The sequence below is a fragment of the Trichomycterus rosablanca genome, chromosome 8, assembly GCF_030014385.1.
Source record: "Trichomycterus rosablanca isolate fTriRos1 chromosome 8, fTriRos1.hap1, whole genome shotgun sequence".
Taxonomy (NCBI): Eukaryota; Metazoa; Chordata; class Actinopteri; order Siluriformes; family Trichomycteridae; genus Trichomycterus; species Trichomycterus rosablanca.
The window spans coordinates 22,297,530-22,317,495 of NC_085995.1; the positions used below are offsets into that span (position 1 = coordinate 22,297,530).

The 19,966-nt window shown below is 39.3% G+C and overlaps 1 protein-coding gene across 2 annotated transcripts; it reads left to right on the forward strand.

Moving 5' to 3' along the window:
- Positions 1 to 5,982: 5,982 nt before the first annotated feature.
- nocta (nocturnin a) lies at positions 5,983 to 15,687 on the forward strand. Of its 2 annotated transcripts, none has more exons than XM_063000572.1 (3): positions 5,983 to 6,517; positions 13,841 to 14,101; positions 14,227 to 15,687. In XM_063000572.1, the coding sequence occupies exons 1-3, from the start codon at positions 6,325 to 6,327 to the stop codon at positions 15,078 to 15,080; spliced, it is 1,308 nt and encodes a 435-aa protein (XP_062856642.1). In that variant the 5' UTR covers positions 5,983 to 6,324; the 3' UTR covers positions 15,081 to 15,687. The 2 variants fall into 2 exon arrangements, with proteins under 2 accessions (XP_062856642.1, XP_062856643.1); XM_063000573.1 differs by lacking the exon at positions 5,983 to 6,517 and adding an exon at positions 11,018 to 11,212.
- The last annotated feature ends 4,279 nt before the right edge of the window (positions 15,688 to 19,966 follow it).

A 19,966-nucleotide genomic window follows, 5' to 3' on the forward strand; every position in this document is an offset into this window, starting at 1 on the left:
ATTGTTGTATTAATGTTAAAGCATATTTTTTGGAAATATGTTCGTATATACTGAGTGTACTGTTATGTGCACCGCAACAGTGTCTGTACAGGAGCTCAATTACTAAAGAAATTAAAATTCAACAAGTATCCATGTGGTGTTATAAGCACTGAGGCATATCGAGTGTTTCACTGTCAAACTGAACAGTGAAGGTGAGCACAAGGAACCGGGTGGTTTTACTTGCCATCTATCAGCTCCAGCTGAATTATGGGATAGATTATCGGACTGTAGTGTGCTGTGTGTGCTGTGAAGGTCATTCGGGTACTTTCTGCGTACTGTTTAATAAATACTATGTAAAAGGACTACACTCGCTTTCGCGTCACTGTTCAGTATGGAAGTATGTGATTTCGGACGCAGCTATGCTCTCTACTTTCTTATGGAATGGGAGAAACGTACTGAATGTAGCAGAGAAAAAGTAAAACTGAAGTATCGATACTGTCAATATTTGGATTGATCCGCCCACCCCTAGTAATAAAGTTAGAACAGCCATGTGAAGGTGTCAGTACCCAGCTGAGATACTGACTAAAACCCAAATAACGCATACACCATCACTATTATTATTATGAAAGATATACAGTAAAGCAGGGGCGGCTCGTTCCTTAGGGCGATCGGACAACGCACCACCAAAGGGCGAAAGGGAAGAATCACAGCTGTGACTGTTCTGGACAGTCTGACTGAAAATCGCCCCAGATTGCTCTCATAGACTCTCATGTTAAGGCTCTTTTTTTCGAACTGCAGGCACTGCAATACAATCTGAATGGGTTCCGGGAGGGCTCGCACTTACGTGCTTGCGTCACACGTAACCTGGTGTCGCGATCTCGTCATCATGACTACTATTACCTCAGTTCGGAGCAACTCCATCGTGTCATTAAGGAAAATGCCATTCAGTCGTTGTAGTAATCAGGATAAATTATCAACTAAAGAATTAGGGCCACCCAGACCAAGTTTAAACATCAAGCAAATATCTACAAAGGGGGAAAAATCATATAAGTTACAAGTAAATTACAAGTAAGTAATGTCATTTTTAAATTGTGAATTGTGTGCACTTATTGTATCTCCCCAATTGTTTAATTGTACTAATTTATTCATTGCACATCAGCCCCGATGCCAATCTTTATTCTGGATCTGCTGCACCTAAAATAAAATGCTGTCTGATGAAGACTGAATTAAATGTTATGATTATCATTTTATGATTAATATTAAAGCTGGTCTCTCTCCATGTTCATACTTTACATACGTATAATTTACACTATCATTTCCATAAAATGCCCCTATTTCAGTATATGCAAAGCAAAGTATTCAAAAAGTATGCTGCTTAGTCACGTGACGGTACCTCAACAAAACATGGCAGAGCAGGTGGGGAGGAGCGAGGGGAGAATGTAAGATGTGAGAGGAGCTGCTACTGTCTGTACACACATGATCTTTACTTTCTTATGAAACGAGAGAAATGTTGTGAATGTAGCGGAGAAAAAGTAAAACTGAAGTATCGATCCCATCACGCTAGTATCGAACCGATTCCAGTACCAAGGTTGGTATCGATACTATCGATATTTGGATCGATCTGCCCACCCCTAGTGCGGAGAGCCAAAAAGACAGAAATGCCCTTAAACCAGTGGTTGGCAAACTACTGCCCACGAGCCACAAACGGTCCGTCGAGTATTTACAAAATTGCCATAAAGACCGCATTCATTTAGCTTTTTTTCCTGCAATACCCTGCATTTCAGTTCATTCCACTAGATGCGCACTCCAAACACTACCGACCTTTGCTAAAGCCGAGTCTATCGTCTCCACACACAGATATTCATTGACGAGTCCCACTTTAACAATAAATAGACCAAAGTAAAGAAAAGTAGACCGTGAGTGCCACCAATTACCCAACTTTATTCACCTGCGATTGCCATTTTGGGATCAAAAAGGAACATAAACCACATGATCAGTCGCCGACGAGAGATCTCACACTACCTGTTTTATCGGTTACTACCCACAAATCAAAAAAATGTAAAATTTAAAAAGCACTACTTGTAGCCTAGTGGATAAGGTACTGGACTAGTAATTAGAGGGTTACCGGTTCAAGCCCCACCTCTGCCAGGTTGCCACTGTTGGGCCCTTAAGCAAAGCCCTTACCCTTAACCATTGCTTAGACTGTATACTGTGGGTGTGTTCGAAAAGCTAGTGAGCTCTCTACATAGACAGCATTTTACGTCACCTACGTGCGCTCCCGAGAATGAGGCTGTTCGAAATCCTAGATGCCTTAAAATCCTCACTAGTTAGGCATCTTAAAATTTCAACGTTATTTTGACTCAAGAACGAGTGAGCATCGGAAGCGTCCTTAGTGATCAAGGCAATCCCAGCATTCAGTGCGGCAGCTCTTCTCTCACAGAAAAATAAAAAGAAAACATGGCTGACGGTGCGGAGAAACAAATGGAGTTATTTTCAAATGTAAATAATTTATTATTGATTTTTTATTTGTATAAACTTGCACAAGTGTTTTTATTTGCAAGTTCGGGCTTGTCAGCGAATTTAACCATTTTCGGTACACGAAGGGAGATGTTAGTTGACATGCTAGCGCGCTGTGCCACCCCATCCCATTGGTTTGAATGGCAAGATGCTAAATGCGAAACCCGTTGAAATCACTGTCTAAGTAGCGCGTTCGAATAACCTGACTTATAAGTCATTGACTTATTAGAATCCTCTCTACTGAGGCAGCTGCCTATGTAGGCAGTTAGACAGCAAGGCAGCTCCCTAGGATTTGGATAAAAGAAATGAAATAAAAGTCTTGTACAAGCAGCTGGCTTGTCGTCATAGAAACATAAGGGACGTTCTCCCTAATTACGTCATCATTGATTACAAAACATTAATAATGGTTAAAACCTGTATTATATAGAATATATAGAATATACGTATATATATATATATATATATATATATATATATATATATATATATATATATATATATATATATATACAGTATATGTGTATATATATATATATATAGAATTTGATGCCTGCTGCTTCAGTTGCGTCTGATTCTCTGTTTTAATCGAAGACAGATCTGAACTGCAGGCAGACCAGTCAAGCACATACACAGTGTGTACAAGGCCATGCTGTTGAAGAGTGTGCACAATGAGGCGTAGCATTGTCTTGCTTAAAAACTCATGGACTTTCTAAGAAAAGATGCAGTCTCTCTCTCATCTAATACGCCTCCATGCCAGTGATACTTTTACACATATGCAATTCACCCATGCTGTGGGTACTGATGCATCCCCATACCATGGCAGATGTTGGCTTTTACAACTTTTCACTTTTCAACCTTTAAGAGACTTAATTGTATTTTTGTCTTTTGCACAGACAATCCAGCAAACGTTTTTTGGGGACTTGTCTGACTACAGCACACATTTCCACTGTCTCTTGTTACACCTGAGATGAGCTTAAGGCTAGAAAACTTGGCAGCATTTCTGTATAGAATTTAATTGTGGCTTTATCATTGCATAATAGGGTTTTAGGTGTTTTTTCTTGATGCACTGGCAGACCATGTTAAGTGACAACTGTATTCCAAAGTACTCTCTTCAAAGTATTACAGTATTACAATATCTACAATATTATGTATGGTAGATGGCAAAAAAACCAAAAAAAAAAAAAATCTATCCCTTTACTCCCAGACAGGACACCCTTACAATGTGTTACAACAACATAACTTTGTATTAAGAGAGTGTAGGGGCTAAACTGGCCTGTCTGCAGTCCAGACCTGTGTTCAATAAAAGTGTTGAGCATTATGAAGCTCAATATACAGTATGGTAACTGGAGATCCTGGTATGTTGAGCAGCTGGCGTGTTACATCAAGCAAGAATGGGGTAAAAACACTTTTACAAATACAGCACTTGGTGTCCTTAGTTTCCGAAAGATTACAAAACTTTGTCTCAACCTTTTTTCGCAATGCGTTGCAGTCACATTAAGAATGAGCCTTTTTATACAAAACAATGAAAGTGTTTCATTATAATATTAAATTTTCTGTCTTTGTACTATATCTTTCAGTTAAAATTCACAAATAATTATTGACTCTTTTTATTTACATTTTTTACTCTCCTAAACTTATCAAATCAGTGTTTGTATGTACAAAAATAATTATTTGATAAGGCAAACTAACATTTGCATTTCTTAAAAATCAGTGTTTTCTGTGTTTACTTGCATTTCACCTGCTGTCCCAGCTTTTCTGGAATTGAAGATTATGTAAAGTGAGATGTAACCCATAAACATTACCACATCCACACATCAACACAGACTTTGATCTGTTTTTAAACAAACCGGGTATCTTTCCAGGTACATGTCCTAGTTCACTGAAGTAAACAATATTAAATATACACTGATCAGCCATAACATTAAAACCACCTCCTTGTTTCTACACTCACTGTCCAATATTAGCTCCACTTACCATACAGAAGCACTTTGAAGTTCTACAATTACTGACTGTAGTCCATCTGTTTCTCTACATATTTTTTTAGCCTGTTTTCACCCTGTTCTTTAATGGTCAGGACCCCCACAGGACCACCACAGAGCAGGTATTATTTAGGTGTTGGATAATTCTCAGCACTGCAGTGACACTGACATAGTGGTGGTGTGTTAGTGTGTGTTGTGCTGGTATGAGTGGATCAGACATAGCAGCGCTGCTGGAGTTTTTAAATACCAAGTCCACTCACTGTCCACTCTATTAGACACTCCTACCTAGTTGGTTCACCTTGTAGACGTAAAGTCAGAGACGATTGCTCATCTATTGCTGCTGTTTGATCTGCTAGACCTTCATCAGTGGTCACAGGAGGCTGCCCACAGGGCGCTGTTGGCTGGATCTTTTTGGTTGGTGGACTATTCTTAGTCCAGCAGTGACAGTGAGGTGTTTAAAAACTCCAGCAGCATTGCTGTGTCTGATCCACTCATGCCAGCACAACACACACTAACACACCACCACCATGTCAGTGTTACTGCAGTGCTGAGAATGATCCACCACCCAAATAATACCTGCTCTGTAGTGGTCCTGTGGGGGTCCTGACCATTAAAGAACAGGGTAAAAGCAGGCAAAAAAGTATGTAGAGAAACAGATGGACTACAGTCAGTAATTGTAGAACTACAAAGTGCAGTTATATGGTAAGTGGAGCTGATAAAATAGACAGTGAGTGTAGAAACAAGAAGGGGGTTTTAAGGTTATGCCTAATCTGTGTGTGTGTGTGTGTGTGTGTGTGTGTGTGTGTGTGTGTGTGTATATATAGTAACAGTGATAGCCTAGTGCATGGAGCTTTGGGTTATCAATCCTCGCTCTGCTATGCAGCTACTGTTGGGTCCTAACCCTGCGCACTTCCAAAAAAGCTGGAATACGCAGAAAACCCATTTCATTGTACTGTACTCGTTTATGTGTATATGACAAATAAAGAAATTATAAAACGGATAGTTCCGGTCCTAAAATCTGATTGGCTGAGCCGCGTTCGAAGCCGTTGTAAAATCCCCGATAAACGCACACCTATGACCACCTCACATCGTTCCATATTAATACGCCACTGAATAGAGAAAGTTAATGTTATTTTCACCCTCATGTTGCCTAGCAACACTGTTAATCGAACTACCTGGCGTCGCGGAAGAATGCTTTATTGTAAGTTTATACACAATAAATACATTTATGAATTAAACATTGTTGTATTTATTGTATTTTATGTTGACCGCCGTTTTATAAAAGCAATAAGCCACTCGAGACTGTGCGTTACTGCTATGATTTTAGCACGGGAAAGAGGTTTTAGGCACTCCGCTTCGCGTCGTGCCAAAAACGTCATCCCCGTGCTAAAATCACATTCTATGCTACGAGCGCTTTCCCTTACGTCAACAGCGTGACGTAAACCCCCCTTTCCTTCCCCTCAAACACTCCCCGGCACACGAAAAGCACTGACGTTACCATAGAACTGGACTAAACCATATACAAGGCTGCATGTGGGGGGAAGTACTATATTTGTTTTCATATTTTCAATTTTTAAACATTTTCTTTTTTCTTTATATTTCATATATAAGCAACCAAACTATGTATCAAATGAATAAAAATGTAGTGGCTAAACTGTATGAGAATATTTTTGTTGATAATGTTTTGCGTTAAATATAACCTCCCCTGTGTGTATGGTATGGCTAGTCAAATATGACGAAACAGAGGAGTTTCGAGCCGGTAAAGTTCACTAAAGCAATATGATACTGCTGCTCTGAATTGACTGTATAGTTTTATACCGTTTATAACTGGTGTAGGATTTGTGTTATAATGGTCCCTGTAAGGCGCTGCTCTTCGCTTATCCAGAGGGATTTCGCTACGCTTTGTTTCTCGTCACTGGGAGTAGCACCGACAAAAACACCGGTAGCGATCAGTTCGGTACGACACGATCAGAACCACTGTGAAACCTCATCTACTGGCCTGAATCACCTTAGCACCAGCCATTCAACTCCGTCAAACCACTGTGAGTAATCCCTTATAACATGTTATATATCGGTGTCAAATACATTATCTATCTATCTATCTATCTATCTATCTATCTATCTATCTATCTATCTATCTATCTATCTATCTATCTATCTATCTATCTATCTAATATATCTATCTATCTATCTATCTATCTATCTATCTATCTATCTATCTATCTATCTATCTATCTATCTATCTATCTAATATATCTATCTATCTAATATATCTATCTATCTATCTATCTATCTATCTATCTATCTATCTATCTAATATATCTATCTATCTATCTATCTATCTATCTATCTATCTATCTATCTATATATCTATCTATCTATCTATCTATCTAATATATCTATCTATCTATCTATCTATCTATCTATCTATCTATCTATCTATCTATCTAATATATCTATCTATCTATCTATCTATCTATCTATCTATCTATCTATCTATCTAATATATCTATCTATCTATCTATCTATCTATCTATCTATCTATCTATCTATCTATCTAATATATCTATCTATCTATCTATCTATCTATCTATCTATCTATCTATCTAATATATCTATCTATCTATCTATCTATCTAATATATCTATCTATCTAATATATCTATCTATCTATCTATCTATCTATCTATCTATCTATCTATCTATCTAATATATCTATCTATCTATCTATCTAATATATCTATCTATCTAATATATCTATCTATCTATCTATCTATCTATCTATCTATCTATCTATCTATCTATCTATCTATCTAATATATCTATCTATCTATCTATCTATCTATCTATCTATCTATCTATCTATCTATCTATCTATCTATCTATCTATCTATCTATCTATCTATCTATCTATCTATCTATCTATCTATCTATCTATCTATCTATCTATCTATCTATCTATCTATCTATCTATCAAAAACGGTAGTGTACACGTTGTGCCAAAATGACTCATATCACATGAATCGTATAATTCAAATGACTCGTATAATTCAAATGACTCATAACCGACAGGTAGTTGCAAGCGCATCGTTTTCCTTTGTGCGCTTACTTTGTGTTTTAAAGAACCATTCTGGTCAGAGTCGCGGTGGGTCTGGTGCTGCAACACTAGGCACAAGAAGGAATACACCATGGACATAACGGCAATCAATACATGTCCTTGCTTAGGGGCATTTAGAGGAGACAATTTAAATTTTGCTAGAGATCACACACAGATAAAGACGTAAGACAAAAATCGAACCCATGTCGACTGAATCTATGTGGTTGTGCTGCACCCACTGTACCAGCTTTTATTGATTGATTCTTCAGTCGTCAGTCAGTCTCCAATCTCAAGAAACTGTTTTTTCTGTCACTGTTGCATTAGGATCAATGCCTAGGACAAAAACTTGGCACAAGGCTTTGATGCACTTTAGACACTGCACTAATCCATCACCTGCCATAACATTCATTCACCTTTAAAGAATTGAGCCAACCCACTTACCAGCATGTTTTGTCTCTGGTAACCAAAGAAAACCTGTTCTGACTTAGGCATGGTTATAACTTGTCTTCAGGACCCTGGAGCTGTTACTGGAGCTTACAAACACTATTTGCTGCACTGCTGTGATTTCCTTTCATTTGTAAATATCTGGTTAATGTCAAGCTTGCTTGTGGACACTTCATTACATGTCCCTTACATGTGTATGCAAACTTGTGACTTAAACTGTATTTTTTAATTAGATTAGACACTAGAGGTTAATATTAGCTCCAGCAACCTACTTTCAATTGTGCCTATGTGTGTGGAAGAGTATGGTCCACCACAATCTTAACCAGGATAGTGTTTCACTGAAGAGTAATAAAAGAGTAGAACAAGCACTTTATAAGAAGTGACATAAGCAATTGCTCAGGACCCCACAGCTTCCAAACTGTGCCATAACCACTGTTGGCTTATGACCAAAATGAAATAGGTGCTGAATTTGATGTTCATGAATTCAAATGGCCTGCAATAAGACCCCATGTTAAGTCCTATGACTGTACCTATGCCCAACTTTATTCATGCTCCTATAGCTGTATTTGAACAATTCTACTAATTCTAATTTTACATATCGAGTTGGGGAAAAAAAGTAAAGTGCTTGATTTGGCCACTGCTTTGCCACCTGAGCACCTCTTCTCGGGTTACTTTACTGTTATTGTTTCTTTTACCCAGTAATTCATCAACCTTTCACACATGCACCATCCCAGCATTTCATTATCAGTTACACTGGGTCTTGAACATTACTGAGATAGTTTGCTCTGCATTTTGATTCTGGAATGCTTTCTTACACAATGCTGAACTGTTAAATTGCGAATCCAGTAAAATGTAAAAGTGGATTTGACTAACATATTATTACTTAACTAGTCAACAAGCACAACATGCTTGTATTATGAGTACAAAATTTATTTTTTAACTTAAAATTGAAGCCTGGAATGTGTTCTGCACAGAACCACTGAGAAATCTTGTAATATAAGTATTCTAATTACATAATATTTAATAGAATTCTTTAAACAGTGTATGTATAAGAAATCTTAAAACAGTGTGTTCAATAGAAAAAATACAATAGTTTCCTTTATATTTTATTATATTGTTATGCTTGTGATGGTACTGTATTGGGAACAAAAAATGGTATTGTGGCAACACTAGTGGACAGCTAAAACTAACTTTCACTAAGATGCTTATAAATGTATGTGACAGATGTGCCTGCAAAAGATCAGCAAAAAAGCCCTCAGTAATCAAATATTAACCAAATCTTTTGCCCCTAGACAACATTTGAATATGGAGTGGACTGTAGTTCAGGTACCTAATGTTCACGTGGTAGAGAGCATGCCCTGTCTAATCACACTGGTCTTAACAGGAAATTATGTAACCTATTTCCATTCTTCTGATAATTCCACTAGGATATAGTTCAGGGTTTGTGCCAGTTATGCAAGTGACCTTAATCATTATTTCTGGCTTATCATACCTCATGCATGTTTTTATGGATAAACTTTATGCAATTTTGATTTTCAATAGGTTCAGATTTTTTTCTTGTAACATTACATTCATTTTAAGTATGCATTGTCTAATTCCACCAAGTAGGACATCAACATAGACTTTTAAAAAACCATAAAGGTCAAGGGAATCTTTGGGAACTGTTCTTTGTCTAAAAAAGTTACAACAAACCTGTCTTTCTTGCATGGCAGCTATTGAGTCCATGATTATGTTACACTTGTCTGAGGACACCTGTGTTCCAGCAGCTTCTTTTTGGTGGTTCTTGCATTATATATAATCATTCAGGCATATTTTTGCCTGTCAGCATGTGGTTTAAGTTTTCTTAACCACAGTTCATTGTACTTTGTACTTACAGACAATTGTTTGTATTAGGGATGTTAATGGTTAACCGACAAAGAGGCCCATTATTCGATTTATGTTGTGGGTTAAAATGTCATTTCAGTTAATTTCTAACCATCTAATGCTTGATTTCAGTCTGTATAGGGTAAGCACACCAACTTGAAACCCAATATGTGAACCCAATATATTTAATATTTTGTCTGATCTACTATATTTCATTTGTCAATATACATTCATTACTGCACCTTAGACCTGCATCACATTTGGAACTTTTTTGGCACTAAGTAATGCGGTGTTTTTAGGTGTTTTGTCCCATTCTTACTGCAAACACGTCTTAATGTGTGCTAAAACAGTCGTTTTCACATCTTTTTGTTACAAATTTCTCCACACATTCTCTTTTGGGGACAAGTGAGGACTTCAGGCAGGTCAGGACCTGTTCCCTTTTCTTTACCTGCTATGCCTTTGTAATGTGTGCAGCATGTAGTTGTGCATTGTCCTGTTAAAATGCACAGACATCCCTAAAGTCATCATGAAGGCAGCATATGTTGCACTAAAATCTTAAAGTATTTTTCTGCATTAATTCTGCCATCACAGAAGTGTAAATGAGCCATACCCTGACAGACCCTGGCTTTTGGACTTGTTGCTGATAACAGTCTGGATGGTCCTTTTGTTTTTTGGTCCGGAGCACATGGTGTCCATTTCTTCCTTTTGTGGTACTGCTTTTGTAGAAAATCATGTCTACAATAACCTGTTGACATTATTATTTAGTTTTTTCTACCTCATTACTAGCCTGAATATGTTGCAGGCCTGAAATGAAGGAATGCATGTATATTACCAAATAAAATGAAGTTGACCAGACAAAACATGAATTTTCATTGGTTCATACTGTCTGCAATGAGATGAAAGTCAAAGTAAATGTAGGAAACACATTTACTTTGACTTTTATACTCTTTCAACTTTGTCTGATTTGGGGTTGTGTTTTTGTACAGAAATAAACAAGCTGTTACGTTTATTGGACTGCATTCATAACCGGTGAAACCTTTCCCTTCGTGGATGGCACTGGGACAAACTAGACATTTCTTCTCTTTTAAATAGAAATGTTGCTCTTGTGGAGGGCTGTGGAATCTCACATTGAGCTAAGGACACGCACACACACACACACACACACACGCACACGCAATCTCAGTGACACAGACCTGAAGCTACGCCTGCTTCTCTCACACACACTTGCGAATGGATTTACTGAGTGAATGTTAAAGGTCATCTAGACTTCTCTGTATCAAGGACAAGTGACATATCTGCCACTGAAGACTAACAGGATCAACACATACAGAGAGGTACTGTTAAAAGCCTGTAAAGGAAACGGGAAGCTTGCAGATAAAGAAAAGGGGATGAAATCTTGGGAGCATTTGTGTCCTCTGGAGATGTTTTTGTGAACAGGTCGATTGAAAATGAGTAGGTTAAAAAGTGTCTAAAGATAAGAGTGCCAAGTTCAGCTCAGTTCTGTTTAAAACATTGCATCATTAACTCTTTATTTAAAAGTAGGAGTTATATAACGGTGTATATTTAACTGTGTTTGTGTTATTTAATCCTTGTAGTTACTTTATAACTGCTCTGTCGGTCTGTACTTCTGAGATTTCAAAAGCTAGTTTGGTACCGGATAATTCTATATTATATACAATGATATATAATTATAAATACATATAATAATGCATACACTTGTAATGAGAATGTATAGTGAGTCATGGCAGTCTTGGTTTTTCTTTTTCTGCAGCTTTGTTTATTAGTTTTGGTGGTGTAGAATGACTCCTTTGCCCTTTATCGTTTGTGACCTAGCCTCTCAATTCCATATGAGTGATTATGCTTGACTACAGCTGGTGATTTCTTTGTGTCTTAAATAATAGGCTAGTTTGTCTGCACCCATGTAAAACTCATAAAAAGTGGTCAAACATACCCAAAAGAATAATATAATGTCTGACGTGACTTTGGCCAAGGACCACTTTTCTGCACTTTCGATGGGTGCAGACAAATTAGCCTTATTTATTCAGACACATGTAACATATAGGACCACATAAAATGCTTTTATGATTATTCTGATACAAAGTATAGTATAAGTATTTTTCTTACATGTATGTACATGCCAATGCTTCAAAAACAAGCTTTAAGAATTTAGCAGTTAAATGGAAAAAGGATGTGAAAAACATGATCTTCCTGGTTTGGCTAGACCAGAACCACGTGTTCACGCACACTATTTTCTTTTGTCATCTTCAACACTTGATCGACACATTTCACTTACTCGGACACGCTCAAGGAATATGACTATGGAGATTGAAAATATGGACGTTTAGGGTAGGGATTGCTGGGTTTTAATGTCATTTGAGCTTTAGACATAATGTAATTAACAATACTTAAAGGGGCCGCTCAGGTGGCGCAGCGGTAAAGTACCCTAGTGCACCAGAGTTGGGGTTCTGAATGCATCGCATCGAATCTCGACTCTACCTCTCCGACTGGGTTGGGCGGCAGCATGAACAACGATTGACTGTTGTTCAGGGGTAGAGGGTAAAGAAGTCAGGTCATAGGTCCTCATAACTGGTGTGACTGCGGCCCCTGCTGGCTGACTGATGGTGCCTGCACAGGGCTGAGGAATAATGCTGATGGGGGTGTGGCCCTCCGTACACAGCGTCCATCAGTGTATGAACTCGACTCGTGCAGGTAAAAAATACAGTCTGTACTGATTGCGTACCGGAGGGGGCAATCCGAAGTCAGTTGAGAGGCGTCCTCAGTCAGCGGTGAAGGGTCGAACCAGTATAGAGGACGCAATCGGGGTAATTGGACACGACTACAATAGGGGAGAAAAATTGGGGGGGAAAAGTGGGGGAAAATAGATATAAATAAATAAAAAAAACAATACTTAAAGGGTCATAAATACACTTTGTAACTTTTACAGTATACAAGTTCAGAATGAGTAGCTTGGTGACCTGATTTTATTTACCTCAAATGTACTTTATGAGCTACAATGTGTTTGTCTAATTTTTGTTCCTTTGTTTTTGCACTGTAGATATATGGATAAAGTATAACCCCAATTCCAAAAAAGGAACAGTAGGACAAATGTAAATACAAACAGACAGCAGTTGCCTGTGGAGAAATGTTCTTAAAGTGCTACCGTAACCATAGTTTTTACATTTACATCTTTCTTCTTGTGTTGCAGAAATCAAATTAGAAATAGCATACACGGATCAGCCATAACATTAAAACCACCTCCTTGTTTCTACACTCACTGTCGATTTTATCAGCTCCACTTACCATATAGGGGCACTTTGTAGTTCTACAATTACTGACTGTAGTCCACTGTTTCTCTAGATACTATTTTAACCGCCTTTTACTCTGTTCTTCAATGGTCAGGACCCCCACAGGACCACCACAGAGTAGGTATTATTTAGGTGGTGGATGATTCTCAGCACTGCAGTGACACTGACATGGTGGTGGTGTGTTAGTGTGTGTTGTGCTGGTATGAGTGGATCAGACACAGCAGCTCTGCTGGAGTTTTTAAATACCGTGCCCACTCACTGTCCACTCAGACACTCCTAGCTAGTTGGTCCACCTTGTAAAGTCAGAGACGATCGCTCATCTATTACTGCTGTTTGAGTTGGCCATCATTTAGACCTTCATCAGTGGTCACAGGTTGTCTTTCCTTTGTGTGGTTTTTATTTTAATAACTGTAAAACACTTTTGGAATTGGGGTTGAAGCTTACACAGTTATGGACATTTGGTAAATGGGTAAATAGAACTCAAACTGCTTAGTCACACCTACTTGCCAGTTGGTTTAGCAGACAGTCTGACATACGTTTCTTAACATATTGTTATTTATTTATATCAATTACAGAACAAAAGGCAAATCTGAGGAGTTTATGTGAAGAAATATAATATCTGATGATGTTTTGTCTGTGTGCATTTCTTTATTGTAGTGTGTCCAATGGGCAGTAGCAGCAGTATTAGGTTCTTCAGTACTTTGGCTCAGTCTCTCAGCAGTGCACCTCTGGAACACACACACACAGACGCTGATGAATGCGATTTAGAGCAGAGCGACCCTGACGCCCTCCTACGCGAATGTGAGGAGGTGCTGAGGAACCGACCGCCACGCCCACACAGAGATTTCGTCAGGACCAGAGCCAGCGCCTCTCACAACCCGCAGATCCGTGTCATGCAGTGGAACATTCTAGCACAAGGTACCAGAATAATGGCATGTAAAATATGTCCAATATATCCAACCAATAGCAAGTTCATTCATCACTCACAGTACCTACAAATATAATGCCAACAAGACTTAACCTTACTGTTTTTTTACCTGCAGCTCTAGGTGAGGGCAAAGATGGATTTGTGCGTTGCCCGATGGAGGCATTAAACTGGGCTGAGAGGAAGTACTTGATCCTAGAGGAGATTCTGACCTACAGACCAGACATTGTGTGCTTACAGGAAGTGGACCACTACTACGACACTTTCCAACCTGTCCTGTCCAGTCTGGGCTACCAGAGTAGTTTCTGTCCTAAGCCTTATTCGCCATGCCTGGATGTTCGGGGCAACAATGGCCCTGATGGCTGCGCCCTGTTTTTTAGCCGGCAGAGATTTCGTCTGCTCCGTGCCCATCATCTACGCCTTTCAGCCATGGCACTCAAGACCAACCAAGTCGCCATCGTGGCTACACTTCAGTGTCGCATCACGGACCAGATTTTCTGTGTTGCAGTGACCCATCTGAAGGCGAGGAGTGGCTGGGAGACCTTCCGTGGAGCCCAGGGTTTAAACCTCCTACAGCAGCTAAATGGAATAAGCAGCACAGAGTCTAAAGAGCAGGAGCAAAGCATACCTTTGCTGGTATGTGGAGATTTTAACGCAGAACCGGGTGAGGAGGTGTATCAGTGCTTTCTCAACTCTCCGCTCGGCCTGGACAGCGCCTACCGGTCTCTGAGTGCAGACGGCACCACAGAACCATCGTTCACCACCTGGAAGATTCGGCCGAGCGGAGAGAGCTGCTCCACACTCGACTATGTATGGTACTCGCGCCACAGATTCAGCGTGGATGCTGTATTGAACATGCCCAGCGAGGAGCAAATCGGCCCAGACCGTCTGCCCTCGTACCACTATCCTTCAGATCATCTTTCACTAGTCTGTGACTTCAGCTTCATTCAGGAGCCCCATAGGCTTATGTAGCTGTCAATCAGCCCAACCATAATTGGGCTTTTAAAGCCTCTTAGAACATTCCTAGTGTAAGTGGTATAACATATTTAAATAATCATAATTGTAATTACTTTACAGTGCATTTTAAACCTGTCTGTGCCAACTTAGGACATTCAGACTAGGGATTTGAAGTACCTCAGCTCACTACATTTCATATATGAAGTGTAATTTCTATTTAAGACTAGTCATTGTTCTTGGTCTGCAGATATTCCTTAATTTATTTTAATATAAATTATTTTTTCACAATGATGCAAGTCTCAGGACAGATGTTCACAATAGATGAACCCTTCCAGATGATCCACATGCTGCATATCCCCACTGTACCTTTCTTTTTTAGACAATATTGTAATTGTCAGTTTGTGTTCTTTTTATTGCCTTGTAGTACAAAGAAGTGAATTATCTTACAAGCATGTTTTATTTTTTTATGAGCTATAAGTAATGTTGTTAAAACAAACTATTAAATGTATTAAACTGCCTTTAATGAAACTATATTTATTGATCTATAAATGCAGTAATGTTAGTATTGATGCTAAAGATTATGCTTTTACTTTGAAAAAAATAAATATTTATTGAATTTCAATGCCTACCACTTTCATTGTGTACCAGCTGAATTTTTTGCACCAAACCCATACAGAGTATTCTATCAGATTAGGAATCTTACCTAAAATTCATTCGTTCATCGTATGTTTTACCACTGCTTTATCCTGCTGAAGGTCGCAGCAGGTCAGATTCATTGGGCAAAAGGCCAGAAAGGTCACCAGCCCATCACAGGACCACACATTCACTTAAACACTATTATTTTTAGTAGCTCCAGTTGTCCTAACTGCATATCTTTGGACTGAGTGAAACTGGTACACAAAAAAGGACCCTAGCCGGGGAATCCAGGCTTTACTTGCTGTGAGGTGACGGCGCTACCCGCTGTGCCGGGCTGAAATGTGAATCGGTATTGCATATAAAGCTTTTTCAGCCAATAAAATAACAGACAAAGGAAAAGTCTCTAAAACAGGAGTGGTTGAAATTTCCACTTTACTCAGCACTGTTTGCTTAATAATTATGTGTTGTAGAGCGCCAGAGCAGTTCTGCAGTCTATTACGTTTCTTGGTAAAGGTGTGGTTGCATGGTTCCTTTTTTAAATGGTGCAAACCCTCTTTCAAGAGTGATTTGATGAACATCAGGTGATCTAAGTCATTACCACATTTCAACATTATTATTCATAGTTCTGGTGTTCTTGGGTCCAATGGAAAGCACTAGGCATAATGCAGTAATACCCTGGACTTTATGTGGTGCCAGTTGTTACTTGTTGTTTTGGCACCAAGGATATCAAGCAATGAAGTGTTTTTAGGTGTTATTTTGTCCCATTCTTTCTGCAAACACGTCTTAAGGTGTGCAACAGTAAGGGGTTGACATTTTTCTTTTTAAAATTCTCCACACATTCTCCATTAGGAACAGGACTGCAGGTAGACCATTCCAGGACCCGCACCCTGTTCTTCCACAGTCATGCCTTTGTAAAGTGTACAGCCTGTAGTTTTGCATTGTTAAAAAATGCATGGGTGTCCCTGAAAAAGATCTGGACCTGAAGGCAGCATGTTGCTGTGATGGTCCATTCCAGATGCCTCAGTGCCCAGAAAACTCAACATCAAGTTCTAAGTTGCATTTGTAAATGTAACTGTATTTTAGTGTTTGACAAAGATCTGCCAAAGTAATTCCTTGCCCATGTGGTTATATCAGCTATTGTCGAGTGGCGATTCTTGATGCAGTACCGTCTGAGCTCAAGTCAGAGATCAAGTGTGTTCAGCTAAGGCTTGCATCCTTGGCCTTTATTTTCTAAAACTCCCCCAGATTCCTTGAATATTATGCACTGTAGTGGTAGAAATACAGAAAATCCCTTCCCATCTTTCTTTGAGGTACATTGTTTTTAAACATTTCAATAATTTTCTCATGCATTTGTTGACAAACTGGAGATCCTTTGATCATCTTTGCTTCATAAAGACTCAGCCTTTCATGGATACAAAAAAATTACTACAATCACCTGTTTGAACTCACATCATTTAGTTTTTTCACTCATTACTAGCCCTAAATTGCCACGTCCCAACTTTTTTGAAATGTTGCAGGCCTGCAACATTATGAAATAAAGTTGACCTGAAATAATGTGAAATATCTCAGGTTCATAATGTTTGCAATTAAATAAAAGACAAAGTAAATGTAAGGAACACTGCATTTATTTGCATCCTGTCCAACTTTTTCTGATTTGGGGTTGTGTATATATACAGTGTATCACAAAAGTGAGTACACCCCTCACATTTCTGCAAATATTTAAGTATATCTTTTCATGGGACAACACTATAGACATGAAACTTGGATATAACTTAAGAGTAGTCAGTGTACAGCTTGTATAGCAGCTTGTAGATTTACTGTCTTCTGAAAATAACTCAACACACAGGCATTAATGTCTAAATAGCTGGCAACATAAGTGAGTACACCCCACAGTGAACATGTCCAAATTGAGCCCAAATGTGTCTTTGTCCCTCCCTGGTGTCATGTGTCAAGGTCCCAGGTGTAAATGGGGAGCAGGGCTGTTAAATTTGGTGTTTTGGGTACAATTCTCTCATACTGGCCACTGGATATTCAACATGGCACCTCATGGCAAAGAACTCTCTGAGGATGTGAGAAATAGAATTGTTGCTCTCCACAAAGATGGCCTGGGCTATAAGAAGATTGCTAACACCCTGAAACTGAGCTACAGCATGGTGGCCAAGGTCATACAGCGGTTTTCCAGGACAGGTTCCACTCGGAACAGGCTTCGCCAGGGTCGACCAAAGAAGTTGAGTCCACGTGTTCGGCGTCATATCCAGAGGTTGGCTTTAAAAAATAGACACATGAGTGCTGCCAGCATTGCTGCAGAGGTTGAAGACGTGGGAGGTCAGCCTGTCAGTGCTCAGACCATACGCCGCACACTGCATCAACTCGGTCTGCATGGTCGTCATCCTAGAAGGAAGCTGACGCACAAGAAAGCCCGCAAACAGTTTGCTGAAGACAAGCAGTCCAAGAACATGGATTACTGGAATGCCCTGTGGTCTGACGAGACCAAGATAAACTTGTTTGGCTCAGATGGTGTTCAGCATGTGTGGCGGCGCCCTGGTGAGAAGTACCAAGACAACTGTATCTTGCCTACAGTCAAGCATGGTGGTGGTAGCATCATGGCCTTGGGCTGCATGAGTGTTGCTGGCACTGGGGAGCTGCAGTTCATTGAGGGAAACATGAATTCCAACATGTACTGTGACATTCTGAAACAGAGCATGATCCCCTCCCTTCGAAAACTGGGCCTCATGGCAGTTTTCCAACAGGATAACGACCCCAAACACAACCTTCAAGATGACAACTGCCTTGCTGAGGAAGCTGAAGGTAAAGTTGATAGACTAAACCCAATTGAGCACCTGTGGCGCATCCTCAAGTGGAAGGTGGAGGAGTTCAAGGTGTCTAACATCCACCAGCTCCGTGATGTCATCATGGAGGAGTGGAAGAGGATTCCAGTAGCAACCTGTGCAGCTCTGGTGAATTCCATGCCCAGGAGGGTTAAGGCAGTGCTGGATAATAATGGTGGTCACACAAAATATTGACACTTTGGGCACAATTTGGACATGTTCACTGTGGGGTGTACTCACTTATGTTGCCAGCCATTTAGACATTAATGGCTGTGTGTTGAGTTATTTTCAGAAGACAGTAAATCTACACTGCTATACAAGCTGTACACTGACTACTCTAAGTTATATCCAAGTTTTATTTCTATAGTGTTGTCCCATGAAAAGATATAATGAAATATTTGCAGAAATGTGAGGGGTGTACTCACTTTTGTGATACACTGTACCCAGTGACATACAGCTACAGTTAAGACTAGGGAAAACTGGACCACATGATGGAAATGTGAGAGGCTTGACCTTATGCCAAAGGGCTTAAAAAAACCAGATACTTACTGGCAGACATTACATCTCCAGAATGTGAAACTGTCCCTGTCCATCAACTCAGTCTGTGCAATCGTGTTCCAAACATACAGTGGTGTTCAAAAAAATAGCAGTCCAACACCATTAACCTGATAAATCACTGTTTTTAGTAGAAAATATATTTCTACATAGCAAAAAATTTACTTGAAAGTGTAGTAGAGTAGTGACAACAAAACAAACCCAACAATTAGGACATGCATGCTACTCATTCTGAGTAATTGAAGCATTGACTGAAAGGGGGTTGTTCAAAATAATAGCAGTGAGGAGTTCAATTGGTGAAGTCATTAATTCTGCAGAAGATCGGGTGTCAATTTTGTGCCTTATTTAATGTAGGAGGGTGGCAAATGTTGCACAGGTTGGTCAAAGCACATTTCCTTCTGAAATACTGGGTAAAATGGGTTGTTCCAGACATTGTTCTGATGAACAGTGTACTTTGATTAAAAAGTTGATTGTAGAGGGAAAAACATACAGAGAAGTGCAGCAAATTATTGGCTGCTCAGCTAAAATGATCTCAGATGCTTTGAAGTGACGACCAAAACCTGAAAGACGCAGAAGGAAGCGTGGAACTACTGTTCGAAAGGATCGAAGAATAGCCAGAATGGCAAATACTCAGCCAGTGATCACCTCCAGAAAGATCAAGGAACATCTGAAGTTACCAGTGAGTACAGAAGATGATTAAGTGAAGCCAATTTACCAGCAAGAACTCCTGCAAAGTCCCGTTGTTAAGAAAAAGACGTGTCCTGAATGGGTTCAAATTTGCAAAGAGAAATGGCCCAACATTTTGTGGACTGATGAAAGCTAAATTTTTCTTTTTGGGTCTAGTGGCCGTAGACAGTATGTCAGACAACCCTCAAGCACTGA